This window comes from Elephantulus edwardii, unplaced genomic scaffold (genome assembly GCF_000299155.1).
Source record: "Elephantulus edwardii isolate Elephantulus edwardi_28Jun2011 unplaced genomic scaffold, EleEdw1.0 scaffold00080, whole genome shotgun sequence".
NCBI classification, from domain to species: Eukaryota; Metazoa; Chordata; class Mammalia; order Macroscelidea; family Macroscelididae; genus Elephantulus; species Elephantulus edwardii.
In genome coordinates this window covers 3,346,229-3,360,139 of record NW_006399830.1, presented here as the reverse complement: position 1 = coordinate 3,360,139, position 13,911 = coordinate 3,346,229, and the positions used below count along the sequence as shown (strand labels likewise).

Sequence of the window (13,911 nt, the reverse complement as noted above, 5' to 3'; positions counted from 1 at the left end):
ACTACCCATCTGTCTCCTGAGGGGCAGCTGGTGCATTAGAACCACCCACTCTGGGTTGGCAGCACCAACTCCTTTTCCACTAGGCCACCCAGGCGCCCTTCTACTGGGCAGAACAGAACGCCCAGTGAGTGTCTGACGCTGTAAATTTTTACAGAAACCAATCTCATCTTTTTCCTGCCGGTGGGTTCAAAGCACAGACACTGAGGCTCCCTGATCGCTTAACCCGTGGTGCCCCCAGGGCCCTTCCTGTGATGGTTGGTGGGTGGTGAGGAACTCCCTGTAGGGTAGGACTGCTCTGTCCCACAGGGTCGCTGTGAGTAGGGTCCCTGGTCCCCACAGGGACTGGCTGCCTAATGGTCATCATGGGAACAGACTTCGGGATCGTTTTTCCAGCAGAGCCATGGTGGATTCGAACTACTGGCCTTTTCTTTAGCAGCGAGCGCTGACCACTGGGCCGCCAGAGCATCTTTCTACCGAGTTTAAAGGGGGAGAGGAAGCCCGAGGCCTGTGACCACTGGTTTGTCAACAAATAATAACGGGTCTCAACAGGGACGGATGGTCAGGTAACGCTGGACTCGTGGGCCCAACGCCTGGAAACTCAGTGCGGCGGCTTCGGGCGGGTGTTTGGGGGTGACGCGGGGCAAGTGTGTGTTAGGCACCCACGAGGCCAGGTCACAAGGGTGCTGAATCCAGATGTGACGGGCACCCTCCAGCAGAAGATGCTAGAAGATGAAGAACGAGGCCGGCTGGCTGGCCAGGAAGAGGAGGCAGAGAGGAGGGCCTGGCTGCGCCTCCACACGCCCCCTTCCAGCCCGCACCTGGGCTTCTGGATGGAGAAGGACCCCAGGATCCCTCGCTGAGCACCCTGGCACCACCAAACGCCTTCTCGGTAAAGAAAAAGGAACAAAACCCGCGGCCCACAGCCATGTTACAAAAAGCCATTAAAAGCTGGCTGACTGAAATCTAGTATCCAGTCGTTAAAAGCATCTCTTAGCAGATTTCCCCCAAAAAAGAACAAACTTCATCTCAAGTGATCGGAGTTGATTGTCTTAAAAAAAAAAAACAACGGCAGTGAGCGTCCTCGGGGCGCCTGTCCTGCGTCACACGAACGAGGAGAAGCCGGTGAGGGGCGCACGGGCGCCAGGCTGGGGGCCCGCGGGGGTGTAGACGCCCCCGGAGCTCTGCGTGGTCACCACAGTCTGGAGGCGCCCCGGCTCGGCCCCCAAGCACTCCTCGTAGCGGTAGGGCGCGGGGTTCTTGCCGCTGGGGGGCCTGCGCTTCCAGGAGTTGTAGTAGGTGGGGTCGCTCATGTAGTGGTTGACGAAGGAGTGCTTGGGCGGCTCGTCCTCATAGTCAGAGTCGGTGGCCTAGAGGAGAGGGCGGGGTGAGGGGCGTTAAGGCCCGGGCTCCCTGCGCGCCGCCCCCGGGGTTCCCGGTTCCTGCCCGCCGCCCAGGGGTGGGGTCCCGTGTGGAGCGGAGCGCACCGGCCCCGCGCGGACCCTCCATCCAGGGCGTCCTGAGCCACCGCTGCTCCCTGGATTCGGCTCCCAGTCAGAACTCTGCTCGCACCCCCCACCCCTCAGACCACTGCACCCCCGCGGGGCCATCTACACAGCTGCCTTATCAGGGGGGTCCAAATGGGCAAGTCCAAATGGCCCTGGCGCCCCGGGAGGCTCTGCTCCAGGGCGTCGACACCGCAGACTTAGCCAGGGAGGTCCACTGGGCCCCACTGCCCAGGGAGGGCGACACACCTGCGGTGCACTGGGGTGGTCTACACAGCGTACTTGTTTAGGGAGGGTTACGGGGCCTCCCTGCCAATCAGGGAGCCACAAGAACCCTGTCCTTTAAGACGTCTACACAGCGTCGGACCTGCGTGGTTCCAATGCGGCACTGTCCATCAGTGCAGAGAAGGGCAGCGACAGGCCAGCGGAAAGCAGTGGGGGATGGGTGTGGAGTGCCCCCCAGATCAGAGCTAGGGCTTAGGCACCGCAGCAGGAGGGAGGGCTTAACGCAGCTCTGCGCCCATTCCCCTCCTGCCCCACCCCCTGCGCTGCTCCCCCAGGCTCTGATCTGTCCCCTCCCCACGCGCCCGTGCCCCCTCCCCTGGCTCTGAGCCATAAGGATTTAGTGTCTTGGAAATGCTATGAACAGGTGTCTGTCACAGCGAACCCCCTTCCTCCAGCCACAACAGGGAGAAGAATGCGTCCACGTCCACGCCGCCAGGTGCCACCCCTGACTCTAGCTCTCACACACTGGGAGCGACAGAAACTCGCCCAGTCGCTCTGTCAGTCCACATCTTGGAGGATCTTCCTCCTCTCATGACCCTCCACTTTTCCTTTCTTCCCCAAGCACGAGCCTTACTCCAAAAACTGGCATCTCCCTGTAACAGGCCCAAAGTACCGGGGGCAAGGTTTCACCTTCTTATCTGTAAGGAGCTTCCTGATGGTGCTTCTCAGCCACACTTGTCTGTACTCTCGGGGTTCCTGGGGTGTTCAGTGCTCCTCTCCAGCACCGATTCACCCCCAGTCTTTGTTATTCATTCAGTCCTCCAGCTTTCAGGTGCACAGTACGCTCCTAAAAGCACTGCTGCTCGGGGCTGAGGTTCTTGACACCATTATATCCTCCTGTGTTGTCACTTTCAAGAGGCCTCCGACCACAGTTTTGCCCAGTGCAGCAGGCTTGGGCTTATTTGGAGTGGTTTTTGTTTCTTTTTAATTTCTCGATATCTGCAACCATGAGTGTTGACTGTAGATCCAAGAGAAAGAAAACATTGGACAACTTCAATCTTCCCATCTCAGGATGTTGCTGATTGGCCTCGTTTTCTTGATGGGGAGGCGCGATTCATACGGAAGACCCTCGTCTTTGATCTTCTTCAGCTTTAAGTGCTTTCTGCAAGGAACGCTGTGTCCTCTGCACATCATAGCTTGTTGTCGAGGCCTCTCGCAGCCCTGCTGCCACAGACTTCTTCACATGGCCCAGCTTGTTCGTTCAGCATGTGGAAGGGAGTGATGGGTATGAAGCAAGGCTACAGCCCTGGGGCACAGCTCTCCTGACTGCAAACCAGGCAGGGTTCCCCTGTTTTGTTAGAATGACTGCTTCTTGGCCTGTACAGGTCCCACGTTAGCACAGTGAAGTGTTCTGAACGCCCATTCTCCTCAATGCTATCCATACGTCAGGCGAGTGCCTTATCATAGGAAGAGATGAGAAGACATCTTCCCAGCATTCCCTGCTCTCATGGGTGGTTCTTACACGGAGTCTCCGTGAGTGACGGAGGGACAGTTAGCTCCCGTGGTCACTGGTGCTCTGAATCCCTTGCACTGAGCCTGACCAGCACCTGCTGGTGGCAGCTTCCTGCCTTTTCCCGTCCTTCGCCCCCCCGCCTGCTCTCACCTTCTGTACCTGTTAGGGGCTGAGAGTGGCAGGTGGGACCTACAAATACCATCTGGAAAGGACCCCTGTGAAATGGCTGGGGTATGTGACAGGATAAAAGTGCTGGGCAGGTGACAAGGACATAGGGCCAAAGGGTGGTGTGCTGGGGGGGAGGGAGGAAAGGTAGTGTGTCATGGATTGAACTGCTCCCCCCAAATTTGTGTCAGTGTGGCTGGACTGTGATTCTCTGCGGCGTGGTGGTTTTGTAATGGTGGGATTTATTCTGTAATGACGCAGTCACCTCCATGTCACACACAGGGCTATGGTGAGTTGGAGCTGACATGCTGTAACTACTTCGGCATGTTTTACTTGAGAAGGGGCTTGTCCATAAATAATGACACGAACCCACTGGAGTTATACCTTCACCTTCAAAGTTAGCCTTTCTTGCTAGGCGATCTGCATAGCTCCACCCTAGGAAATCTGCAGTTGCTAATGGGTGCATGTCCCACTGAAGCGGAGCCAATTGGAATCTCGCCTGGGACTTTTCACCCTAACGTAGGAAAAGAGCAAGATCTTTGAGTATAAAGACAGCGGAGAGCCTTCGTGGACAGAGCTGTGCGCCCTAGCAAGAAATTCCAGAGTCCATTTGCTCAGTACAGCGGCCAGGCCGGGAGAAGCAGGAACTGGGACCCCAGAGGATCCTGGACCCTCTTTTGCTCCCTGTGAAGGATGAAGAAGTGGGAGCTCGCCCAAGATCACAGGACGATGCCAGGCAGATGTGGGTTAAAGTCAGACCTCCTGGTCCAGTTCGCTGCATGCCACCTCTCTGGGAAAGCGTGTTAAAATGCTCCCTTTCCTCCGCCACCTGCTCTGTTTACTGCTTATGCACCTTTATTATTTTTTAATGGGGATACAGTTTAGTGAACTAGAGTTATTGACACAAAGGGAATGCTGCAGGGTCTTTTTAATTTTTATTTTAAGTTTCCTGTGTGGGGATGACAGCCTGGGTGCTGGTTTCCCAGGCAACCGTGGGAGGAAAGCCCATGATTGGCTGAAGGACCAGCTGACCCTGAGTTTGTAAAGAGGACAGACACCTGGCAGTGTACATCCCAGCGCTATGCTGGGAGGACGAAGGTGTAGGTTTTATTAGGGAGTTGATTAGGTACGAGGGGCTGTCAGAGTCCGGTGAATCAGGGGAGGGCTGTGAAAACTGGGTCCCTGAGTTTGGAAAACTATTTTTAAAAAATTGTGGCTTGAATAGTGGCACTGATGCAGTCCATAAGGAGGCATGTGGTAACTCATTCTCCACTCAGGGCCCTCTCGCTGGAATCACCCTCCACTGGGTCTCCACGGCCGCACCAGAGGTGACTGGCCATCCTTCTCCCTCAGGGTGGATTTGAACCAGCAGGGAGGCGTTCTACACCCTATGGACCGCATGCCCAGGGCACTTCTGTCACTTCGTCACAGCAGCACTCTGTCACTATGACTTGGACATGGAACAATCTCTTCCCAAGGACCTCTTCAGAGTGTCCAAGAGCCAGGGTGCTGCTTTGAGCACTAAGCTGAGTCTGATCCTGCCATGATAGGATTAAACTGACTCAAACACACGGGAAAGCGTACAATGAATGCGGTTGAACCAGAAAGGAAGCCTTTGGACTGTCGTGTTGGTGGAGGAGGGATACGCCAGGAGCGGCCAGGAGGACAAGGTCTTGGGAGAAAGTTGGCCAGCACGTCCCTTAGAAATGAGGAGAGATCTTGTCTCACAGACTTGGAGCATGTTGTCAGGGGAGCCAGTCCCTGGAGAAAGACATTAAGTGCAGAGGGTCATCAGAGGAGAGGAAGACCATTAATGAGATGGCCTGACAGTGGCTGTAGCAATGGCCCAAGGACAATGAGGCCAGAACACGAAGATGGACCTTCCTCCTTCACAGCACAGAGAACACATCCTCTCTTCTTGGGGTCTCCGGTTAGAGTTCATTGAAATGTCTAAGCTTATTTAAATCCATGTGGGAGAATAAATATCTTACTGACCAGCCTAAATCCAGTCGTTTCTTACATGGTCTCATGTGAAGCGGCTTTTGGTTTCTGTAATCCTACAGCTGGCATTAGTCTGGCAGCCCTAGCAGGAGTCCTGCCATTCTACTCCCTGTACAGATTTGAGGGGTGAAGGACCTGGCCAGAAGTCTAGGCCACACCAGGAAAAGGAACTCAAGAACATCACACACTTTCTGTGTGGATCCCCACTGAATGTCAACGTTATCATTGCTCATGCAAAAGAATTTTCCAGAATGACAGTGTGAGGTGCTCAGGGGACGCTCTCCCCAGGGGTACGATGATTTAGTGAATATTATTTTGGTAATAACACTCATTTAAGGTCTCTGCAAATGGGCTTAAGGGCGTATGGCAAATGGGGAGCCATTTATCCGGAAAAACCCATGAAATTGCAGTTAAGAGCCCAGGACGTTGAGACTCACCCTGTTCTATACCCCATCCCCAAGCTCACAGTAATGGGAGTTCTTCTCTGTTCCCCAAACCTAACCCACCACTGGGGAGATGATTCTGCCTCACAGACCCTGAGGGGCCTCATAGGACCGCCTCGTTGGGTTCCCACACTGTCAATCTTTCTGGAATGTATTATGGAAATGTACTGCGGAGTGGTGGCTGGTAGGTGCCCATTGCCAACCTTCTTTTGGTTAGAAGTCAAATGCTGTGAGCCCAGGTCTGTTGTGGCTGAAGAGACCACGCCCCTCCTCCAGCTCACTATCGTTCTCCCCACTCCCCACACCAGCCCCACGTTCACAGGAACCGACACCACACTGTTCCTTCTAGAAGAAATTATCCATGCAGCGTGGCAAGCTAAGAATGCGGGGCCCTGGCGCCCTCACTCCAGGTGGCTTGGAGGGCTGAGGCTATGGGCTGGGAAGGGCCAGCTCAGAAGACCAGGAGCCTTGGCTGTGGAAGAAGGGGGTGGTGGTCCTCTCCCCAGCCCAGAACAGAAGTACCCCACAGAGCTCCTGCCTCGGGGCGGCGTGGGGTCCATGAGAACAGGCCCCGCCAAGCCTCTGCCTTCCTGAGCATGAGAGAGCTGATGTGTTTGTAAAAACAATGGAGATCTTGCTGCTGCTGTTTTTACTAGTCATCATCTGGAATATTCCACGCCTGGCAGCCACGTGCACAGAGGACTCCTCGGCTGCTTTCTCAGGACTGGGAGCTGACCACAGGCCTGCCTTCGGAGGCACATTGGACTGACGCACCTGGATTTGCCGCGCTCCGCTTGACGGCCTCTCATAGACACTGCATTTCTTAGGAATTGGAGGGTTTGGGCCAGTCTGTCGGACCCATTCTTCACTTCTCTGTGTCACATGTTAGTGATTCTCACGGTACTTCACGCTTTGTCATCACGCTATTGCAGTTTCCAGATGTGCAAACCCGCGGCTGCTGAGGTGGAGACCCTTCCCGGGCTTCCAAGGCTCCCTTCTCCGTGGGAGCAGACTGCTTCCTCCTTCTCCGGTGGAAACTGGTGGACTTGAAACACTGACCTCTCAATTAGCAACCCAACACATGCAGTGCTGTCCACCACTGAGGCTCCTTTAACCGTCGACAACAGAGCATCAGCACGCTTCTGGGCACTAAGAACAACCATGTGACTAGCTTTATTTCCATCTTTTCAGAGGTCTGGCACTGAGCTTGAACTCCGAGGTCTGCTGGAGGACAAGAGGAAATTTCCTTCCTATGCCATTTACAGCCTTGGGAAGATGCTGCTTGGGGTTTGCCTAGGAGCTGTTTTCAATTTGACAGCCAAGAGTGAGAGGCCGTAGCTGAGAATTGAGCCATTTACACTCCCCAGGGACTTCTAATGGAGATCTTCAAAGCTGAGAGAAGGTGACAATTCCATAAAAGCAACAAGGGACAAAAGAGACCAGCTAGAAGCTTTACAGAAAGACCTCAAGAAAGATAAGGCTAAGTCCCCTCTGGGAGTCAGGGCAAGGCTCCCTCACTGACATTTTACTTTGCAAAACGGCTAGACTTCAGTGAATCAGAATTGTGGAGCAATTTGTATCTCAAAACATTAGACAACAATTAAATAGCTATTACTGGTGTAATTCCAGTAGTGACGGACATTATAAGAATGGAGGCGAACAGCTGGTGTGACACCAATGGTGACAGATCATTACAAGCATGAGGGGAGATCAGACAAAGAGACAGTCTATAAGAATCAAGTTAAAGGTGGTCTGGGAGATGGCACATGTGTGAGGGGTGAGGGTAGATTCACGGAGCAATGCTGTCGAAGCACCAACCGAAGGAGAAAATAAGAGCGAGCAGAGAGTGAGGGAAGGGTATGTATCACAGAGGGGAGGGAAGGGTGCACATCACAGAGGGTGAGATCACCGAGGGTGAGGGAAGGGTACGCATCAGCAGTCAGAGTCGTTACAACGTATTATCTAAACAGCACAAGTATGATGGAATATGTAAAACTAACAAGTATGGTCTACAAAGAGGGGAAAGATAGGGGCAGATGTAAGAAACGGCTATTACAATTGTATTTAAAGGAGGAGGGAGTCGCCTTGATGACACCAGCCCCCGTGACATGCATCTTTACAGAATTAGAGGAAAGCACGCTGACAATGCTGCTTCAAGTACTGCTGTGGTTGGTAAGTGCTCTGGGGTGAATCCTGACTCAGCGTGACTGAACCCTGCCCAGCACTTCACCGTCCTCACAAGTATCGTTGTGGTTGAATCCATGGACTCTGTCAAAGGTTTCATCTGATTTAGATCTGCAGTCAGTGCCCATGAACGCAATAGTCAAGAAATCCAAGAACATGGTGCACTGGGCAAACCTGCTGCAAAGGACCTCATGAAAGAAAACAGCATGGATGTCAGCTTAAAGACAGAGGGGCCAAACCAAGCCACGGTGTTGGCAACTGCTCAAATGCATGTGGAAGCTGGACAATAGATACGAAAGACTGAGGACAAATGGTGTTCTAAGTAGAGAGGATAAGTAGACACACAGAAAATAAATAAATCACAAACAAATGAACATTTTAGAGTTGAAGATAATCACTATTAAAACATCATAGACTAGGGACTCAACAGTCGACTGGAGTGGAAGAAGAAAGAATAGGTGAACCTGAAGATGTATCAGCAGAGATCACACAATTCCAACAACAGAGAAGGAAAAATAAAACAAAAAAGAATGAAAAAAGAAATGGAGCCTTCAAGAAATCTGCTGGAAAAATAAGTGCACCAACATACATATAATGGGAGTCCAATCAAAAGATCCAAGATAGAAGCAGAAAAAGAATGGACTTAACAGTGACTCGCAAATTCTCAGAGGAGCCCTGAGGAGCCCCAAACAGGACGAGAAGCCTACTGTGTAGCCTCACCAGACTAATAAATGCAAACTGAGACACATGTGAACAGATACACTCAGCTACAGCATCGTCAGAATCAGAAAGTCAATCCTGACACCAGCCAAGAGAAAAACAAAACTCATCACCCTCAAGTCGAAGCCAACTCAGAGCTGGTCCTCTGCAGGCTTCTGAGGTGTAAACGGCACAGGAGGAGTTTATTCATCTTTCTACTCTGGATTTGAATCAGCAGAAGCTTTGTTTTTGGTTAGTGTTTCAACTCCCCGCGGACTATGCCGCCAGAGAAGCCAATCATGGTAACGGTTTACTTCCCATCAGCAACATGGTGGGAGATGGCACTGGGACAGCATATTCAAGACAACTGTCAACCAAGACTCTGAACCTACAAAACTCCTGTCAAATGAAGTTGAAATAAAGACATTCCCCGGTAAATTTAAAAAAGAAAAAATATTACTAGCTTACTTGCCTTATAAGAAACCCAAAAGGAGACTGTCAAGCTGGAAGCAAGTTATGCAGGCAATAATTCTGATCCACGCAAAGAAACAAAAGCACCAATGAAGGGATTCATATAGGTAATTAGAAAAGACAGTGTAATCGCATATTTCTTCTCCTTCCCTTCCCGATCTGATTTAAAAAGCAATTGCATGAAATGATGTGTATATAATTGTCCCGTTGGGCCTGGAGCACACAGCAGCACAAACGAGGTGACAACAAAACTGTAACAGAGAAGAAAATGGAGCCAGAGCACGGGAGGAAGTACAAGGGGAGGGAGGTTAATACAGCAGACCACACACAAACGCTAGCTTTCCTTCCTCAGTCTCTTTTATAAACATATAATTACCTAAAACAACAACGATGAGAGTGTTTTGTTGGATTTGCAACCTAGACACGATGTATGTAATGATAGTAAGAGGAAGGAACAGGGTTGTGTAAGAGTCAAGTTTCTAGACGCCACAAGAATGAAGTTAATATAGAGGTGAAGTCCGAGGTGGCGTGGAGGTGAAATGTAAGGTCTAGAGTGAAGAGGTGGGCGTGAGCCCCACATGCTGGTCATCGGAACATGCAGGGCGGGGACCCCAGTGCCTGGTCAGGCTCCCCTCCTGTGGCACAGTGTGATGTGGGGAAGTCATTGCAGAGCCTCGGGGCTCAGCACAGGCTGGATTCAGGGCAAAGTGAGGATGAGATTCAATATTGACTGGGAAAACGAGTGCCAGCAGGTGGTGAGAGCTGGTGTGTGCAGCAAACGGCTGGCTGAGTTTTATCCCTCTGAAGGCTTTGCACAGATTAAGTATTGGGCTGCTAACCAGATAGTCAGCAGTTCAAATCCCCTAGCTACTCCAGGGGACAGAGATGAGACATTCTGCTCCACAAAGATTTACAGTACTGGGGACACTCCAGGGCAGATCTGCTCTGTCCCGCGGGTTGCTGTAAGAGTCAAAGTCAATGTCAACTCGATGGCAGTGGCTGGGGCCAGGGTCCGTGGCCTGAGGCGGAGGGACTCTGTGAGGGAGGAAGGGAGGTTCTGGATGGGACTGGTGTACTGTGGTCTGACCTCACCCGGATTTGGGCTCAAGGTCAGGGTCTGCAGCTGATCAGTAACTGAGGTGTCACGCGGGCTCTTGGGGCCCCGGACTGTGACCTCACAAGGCATGGCCCTGGGTTAAGCTGAGGCTAAGCTCGCCGCAGACACTGAGAGGGCTGGTGGTGGGGCCGGGCAGCGCAGTGGTCAGGACAGCACCTGGTGATGGGGGAACCATCGGGTGAAAGGTGGGGCAGTTGCTTCCACAACAAAACTGTGTGAGGCCATGGGAGCTCTGTCCTAGGGGCCCGCTGTGAGCCAGAACTGACTGGACCACAGGGGCCCTGGCTACGTGACTCGGAGAGCTGCTCTGCCTGAAACCAGGCCTCTAGTGCCCAGAGGGGCCCATGTCGCTGACCGCTGCTTTGCCGGGTTTTCCCTGTGAACGCCAGGGACTGTGACAGACCAGGAGGATGGAGGACAAGCACTCGTCACTCCCTGACGCCAAGGAGGCTGCATCCCCACTCACGCCTGTGCGAACGTGCAGCCTGCGTCCCGGCATGTGTGCGAGGGGGCTCGGGCCCTCAGAGCCAGGGGCCCCAGGTCTAGCCACCCCCTGAGGTGGGGACAAGTCCAGCTGGGCTCAGCCTGGCGCTGCCGACCGGCGGAGCAGCCCCGTGTGCACCTCTGCTCCCGAACAGCACGAGTGTATGAGGGACAGTGAGGCCAGCGGAGGGGATGGTGGCCAGGACCTTGAGCGGTGGGGCTCCCTCCCCAGAGTCCACAATGGCTCAGGAGGGTGGGGTCAGAGGGCATGGGGGAGGACTGGGCCCTCTTAGACTCTCTCCTCTCCCAAGTGGCCCCTTGTCAGCTCTGCACACCCCCCCACAGCCATGTGGCCCTGGAGACCAAGCCCATCCCCCAGGTTCAGCCGTGGCCACTCACCTCAGACTCAGACGCGTCCACGGACTTCTCCTTGAGGTTCACAGTCTCGGTCAGCACAGCCCCATTGTACTTGTTGCAGATGTCCTCGTCTGAGTAGTGCAGGCCGCCTGGGCTGGGCCGGGGAGGGGATCTAGGCAGAGGGACAGGAAGGTGAGTCCGAGTGCAGGCTCTTTCTCCCTTCCTGCAAAGGGACTGGATGGCTGCCTGTCCTCACAGAGCGTGTGCCGAGGTCGGGGGTCACCCCTCAGAAGACACGGGCATTTGCAGCAAGGGGGCAGAGCACTGACCAGCTCAGACTTTGCTGGGACAGGTTCTTTCTTGTTTTGAAATCACGTCCCTTCATTCTACTGTTCCTTTTTGTCTTGTACACAACAGAAAAAAATGGACTTTTCAGCCTCCTGAAACGAGGTGGACGTGAGTGGACAATATGGACAGGCAGTGCAGGGTGGGGCCTTCGCTGTGGGCTCGGTGGCTTGGGAGGGCTGGCTGGAGGGCAGCTGGTAGGAGAGGTGCCTTGGGTGGGTGACCGTCTCCCCTAAAGGGTGAGGGTCTCTGAGTCAGGACCACTCAGAAGGCTGGTGCTCCGACACCCAGCAGTGGGGAAGGCTGGGCACAGTGTCGGGCTGTGGGCTGTCCAGACAATGAAAGGGACTCGGGGCCTTTTTGGTCTGTGTCTTGACATAAGAGCAGATTTGATGGGGGCAGGTGGAGCTGCCCGGAGCTCCCCAGGCTGCAAAGCTTCGAGGGCAGAGATCTTTCTCCTGTGAGAGACAGGGCTGCTGCAGTGTTCAGACACTAACCTGCTAACTGCTGGTGGTTCGAATCCACCTATTGACCCCATGGGGGGAAGATCTGGTGATCTCTCATAAGGAACAAAACCTCAGGAAACCTTATTCCCTACAAGTCAGTTCCCACTCACTATGACCCCGCGGCAGGGCAGGGCTGCCCAGAGGGTTGTATAGTCAAGGAATCTCCATGGAGACGGCCTGGTGGCCGCGTTTCTGCCCACCCGGCAGATGGTAAGCGTGAATGGCTGGCATTTCCACTAGCAGGTGATGCTTAACCGCTGCATCACTGGGCGTCTTCGCAGGAAGACTCCACCCTAGGAACCTTTCTGGGCAGTTCTACTCTGTCATGTGGGGCCGGGATGTCTGGGGGATGTGACGGCACCCACCAACAACAGGAAGTGTGGCCTCCTTAGAGGCAAGGATGATGACGCGCCGTCCCAGTACTCTGGTCATGCCGTCAGGAGAGGCTAGTCCTTGGGGAAAGGTCATGCTGGGAGAGTCAGAGGATCAGTGGAAGAGGGCAGGCTCTCAGCGGGCTGGAATGACAGTGACGGCAGAGACCCGAGGACGGCGTGGGCTGGGCACGGTTCAGTCAGTGTCCCTGTTAGTTGCAGCTGACCTGATGGCCCCTAACCACCACCATCCACCTGCAGACCCCTGGACTGGGCTGGCCCCTGGCTCCGGTCAGACCCTGGAGCCACCCCGTGAGACCTGGAGGGTCCCCTTGTGCCTGGCCAGCACCCCAGTCCTGACGGCTCCAACCTGGGGCTGCTGCGTGTGCCAGGTGACCCACCTGGTCCCGTTCTTCTTGGAGAAGGTGTTCTTGACGTTGAGGTGGCGGCTGTTGAGCTCCAGGGCAGCAAACCCTCCATTGTCCAGTGTCACGGCCTCATCCATGTTGGAGAGGTTCTTCCCTGAGAGAGCAGAGCACACGGTGCAGGAGCGTTACTGCAGGGCCCACGGCCACTGGCCCGTCAGCGCACTGTGAGGGGCGGGCGCATCCTGCCACCCCGAGGCCAGAGCTGCCGGCCTGGCCCAGCCTGAGGCCAGAGACACCGGGCAACCGAAGGCCACCACCTTCCTCTCACTGGGCTCCTCTCTGGATCCCGGGTTTTTGGAGCCGAGCACAAACTGAAACCCAAAAGCAAGCCCAGTGCCCCAAAGTCCGCCCGACCCGGAGCGAGCCCACAGGACACACAGAGCAGCTCGCAGTCTTCCCACGCCAGGCCCCTGGGGGCTGACCGCTTCCACCTCATCACTCTGCTGAGTGCCCAGTGGTCTCTAATCACAGACCTTCTGGTCAGCAGCCATGCGCTTTACCCACTGTGCCACCAGGATTCCTCAGAACAAAATGAGTTTTGCTATTTGTTAAATGTACCTGCACCTCTGAACTTGGGGCAGGAGAGGCCCCTTCGGCCGGGATCCCGGTGCCCCTCCATGTGCTGGACTGTGTGCAAAAGACAAAGTGCCCTGAGCCACAGAGCTGCAGACGAGAGAGGGTCCATCTCAGCAGAAGGGCTGGGAGTGTCTGCCATGGACTATGTCCTCCGCAAGACACACACAGGTAACGCTGTGTGACTGCCTATGATCTAAGATGTGACACTCTTGGTGTTAGCAGTCAAGAAATCACCAGAAGAATTGCAGTGGGAACCTCTGCTGTCATGGCCTCTCCAGAGTGCCGGAGAGCAATGATGCCAGTCTGGAGATGAGGCGTTTCTGGTCCAGGCCACGGTCTTTGCAACTATTTGCTTTGCGTCAGAGAGCTGGATAATGACCAAAGATGATAGAAGAAGTAATACCTTTGAGCTGTGGTGCTGGAGAAGAGCACTGAACATACATGGACCTCAGGGTGTGGCCAAGAGAACTAACAGGTCTGTCCTGGAGAGGGTGAAACCAAGCAGCTCACTGGAGGCAAGGACTT

General features: G+C 54.1%; 1 protein-coding gene across 1 annotated transcript in view; it reads right to left on the bottom strand.

Moving 5' to 3' along the window:
- Positions 1-1,100: 1,100 nt before the first annotated feature.
- SDK1 (sidekick cell adhesion molecule 1) overlaps positions 1,101-13,911 on the bottom strand; it is a 613,965-nt gene continuing 601,154 nt past the window's right edge. Inside the window, exons 43-45 of the mRNA XM_006889744.1 lie at positions 12,784-12,904; positions 11,203-11,332; positions 1,101-1,367 (exon numbers count right to left, since the gene is read on the bottom strand). Of these exons, the coding sequence (XP_006889806.1) occupies positions 1,101-1,367; positions 11,203-11,332; positions 12,784-12,904 (518 nt within the window). The remainder of the gene's footprint in view (positions 1,368-11,202; positions 11,333-12,783; positions 12,905-13,911) is intronic.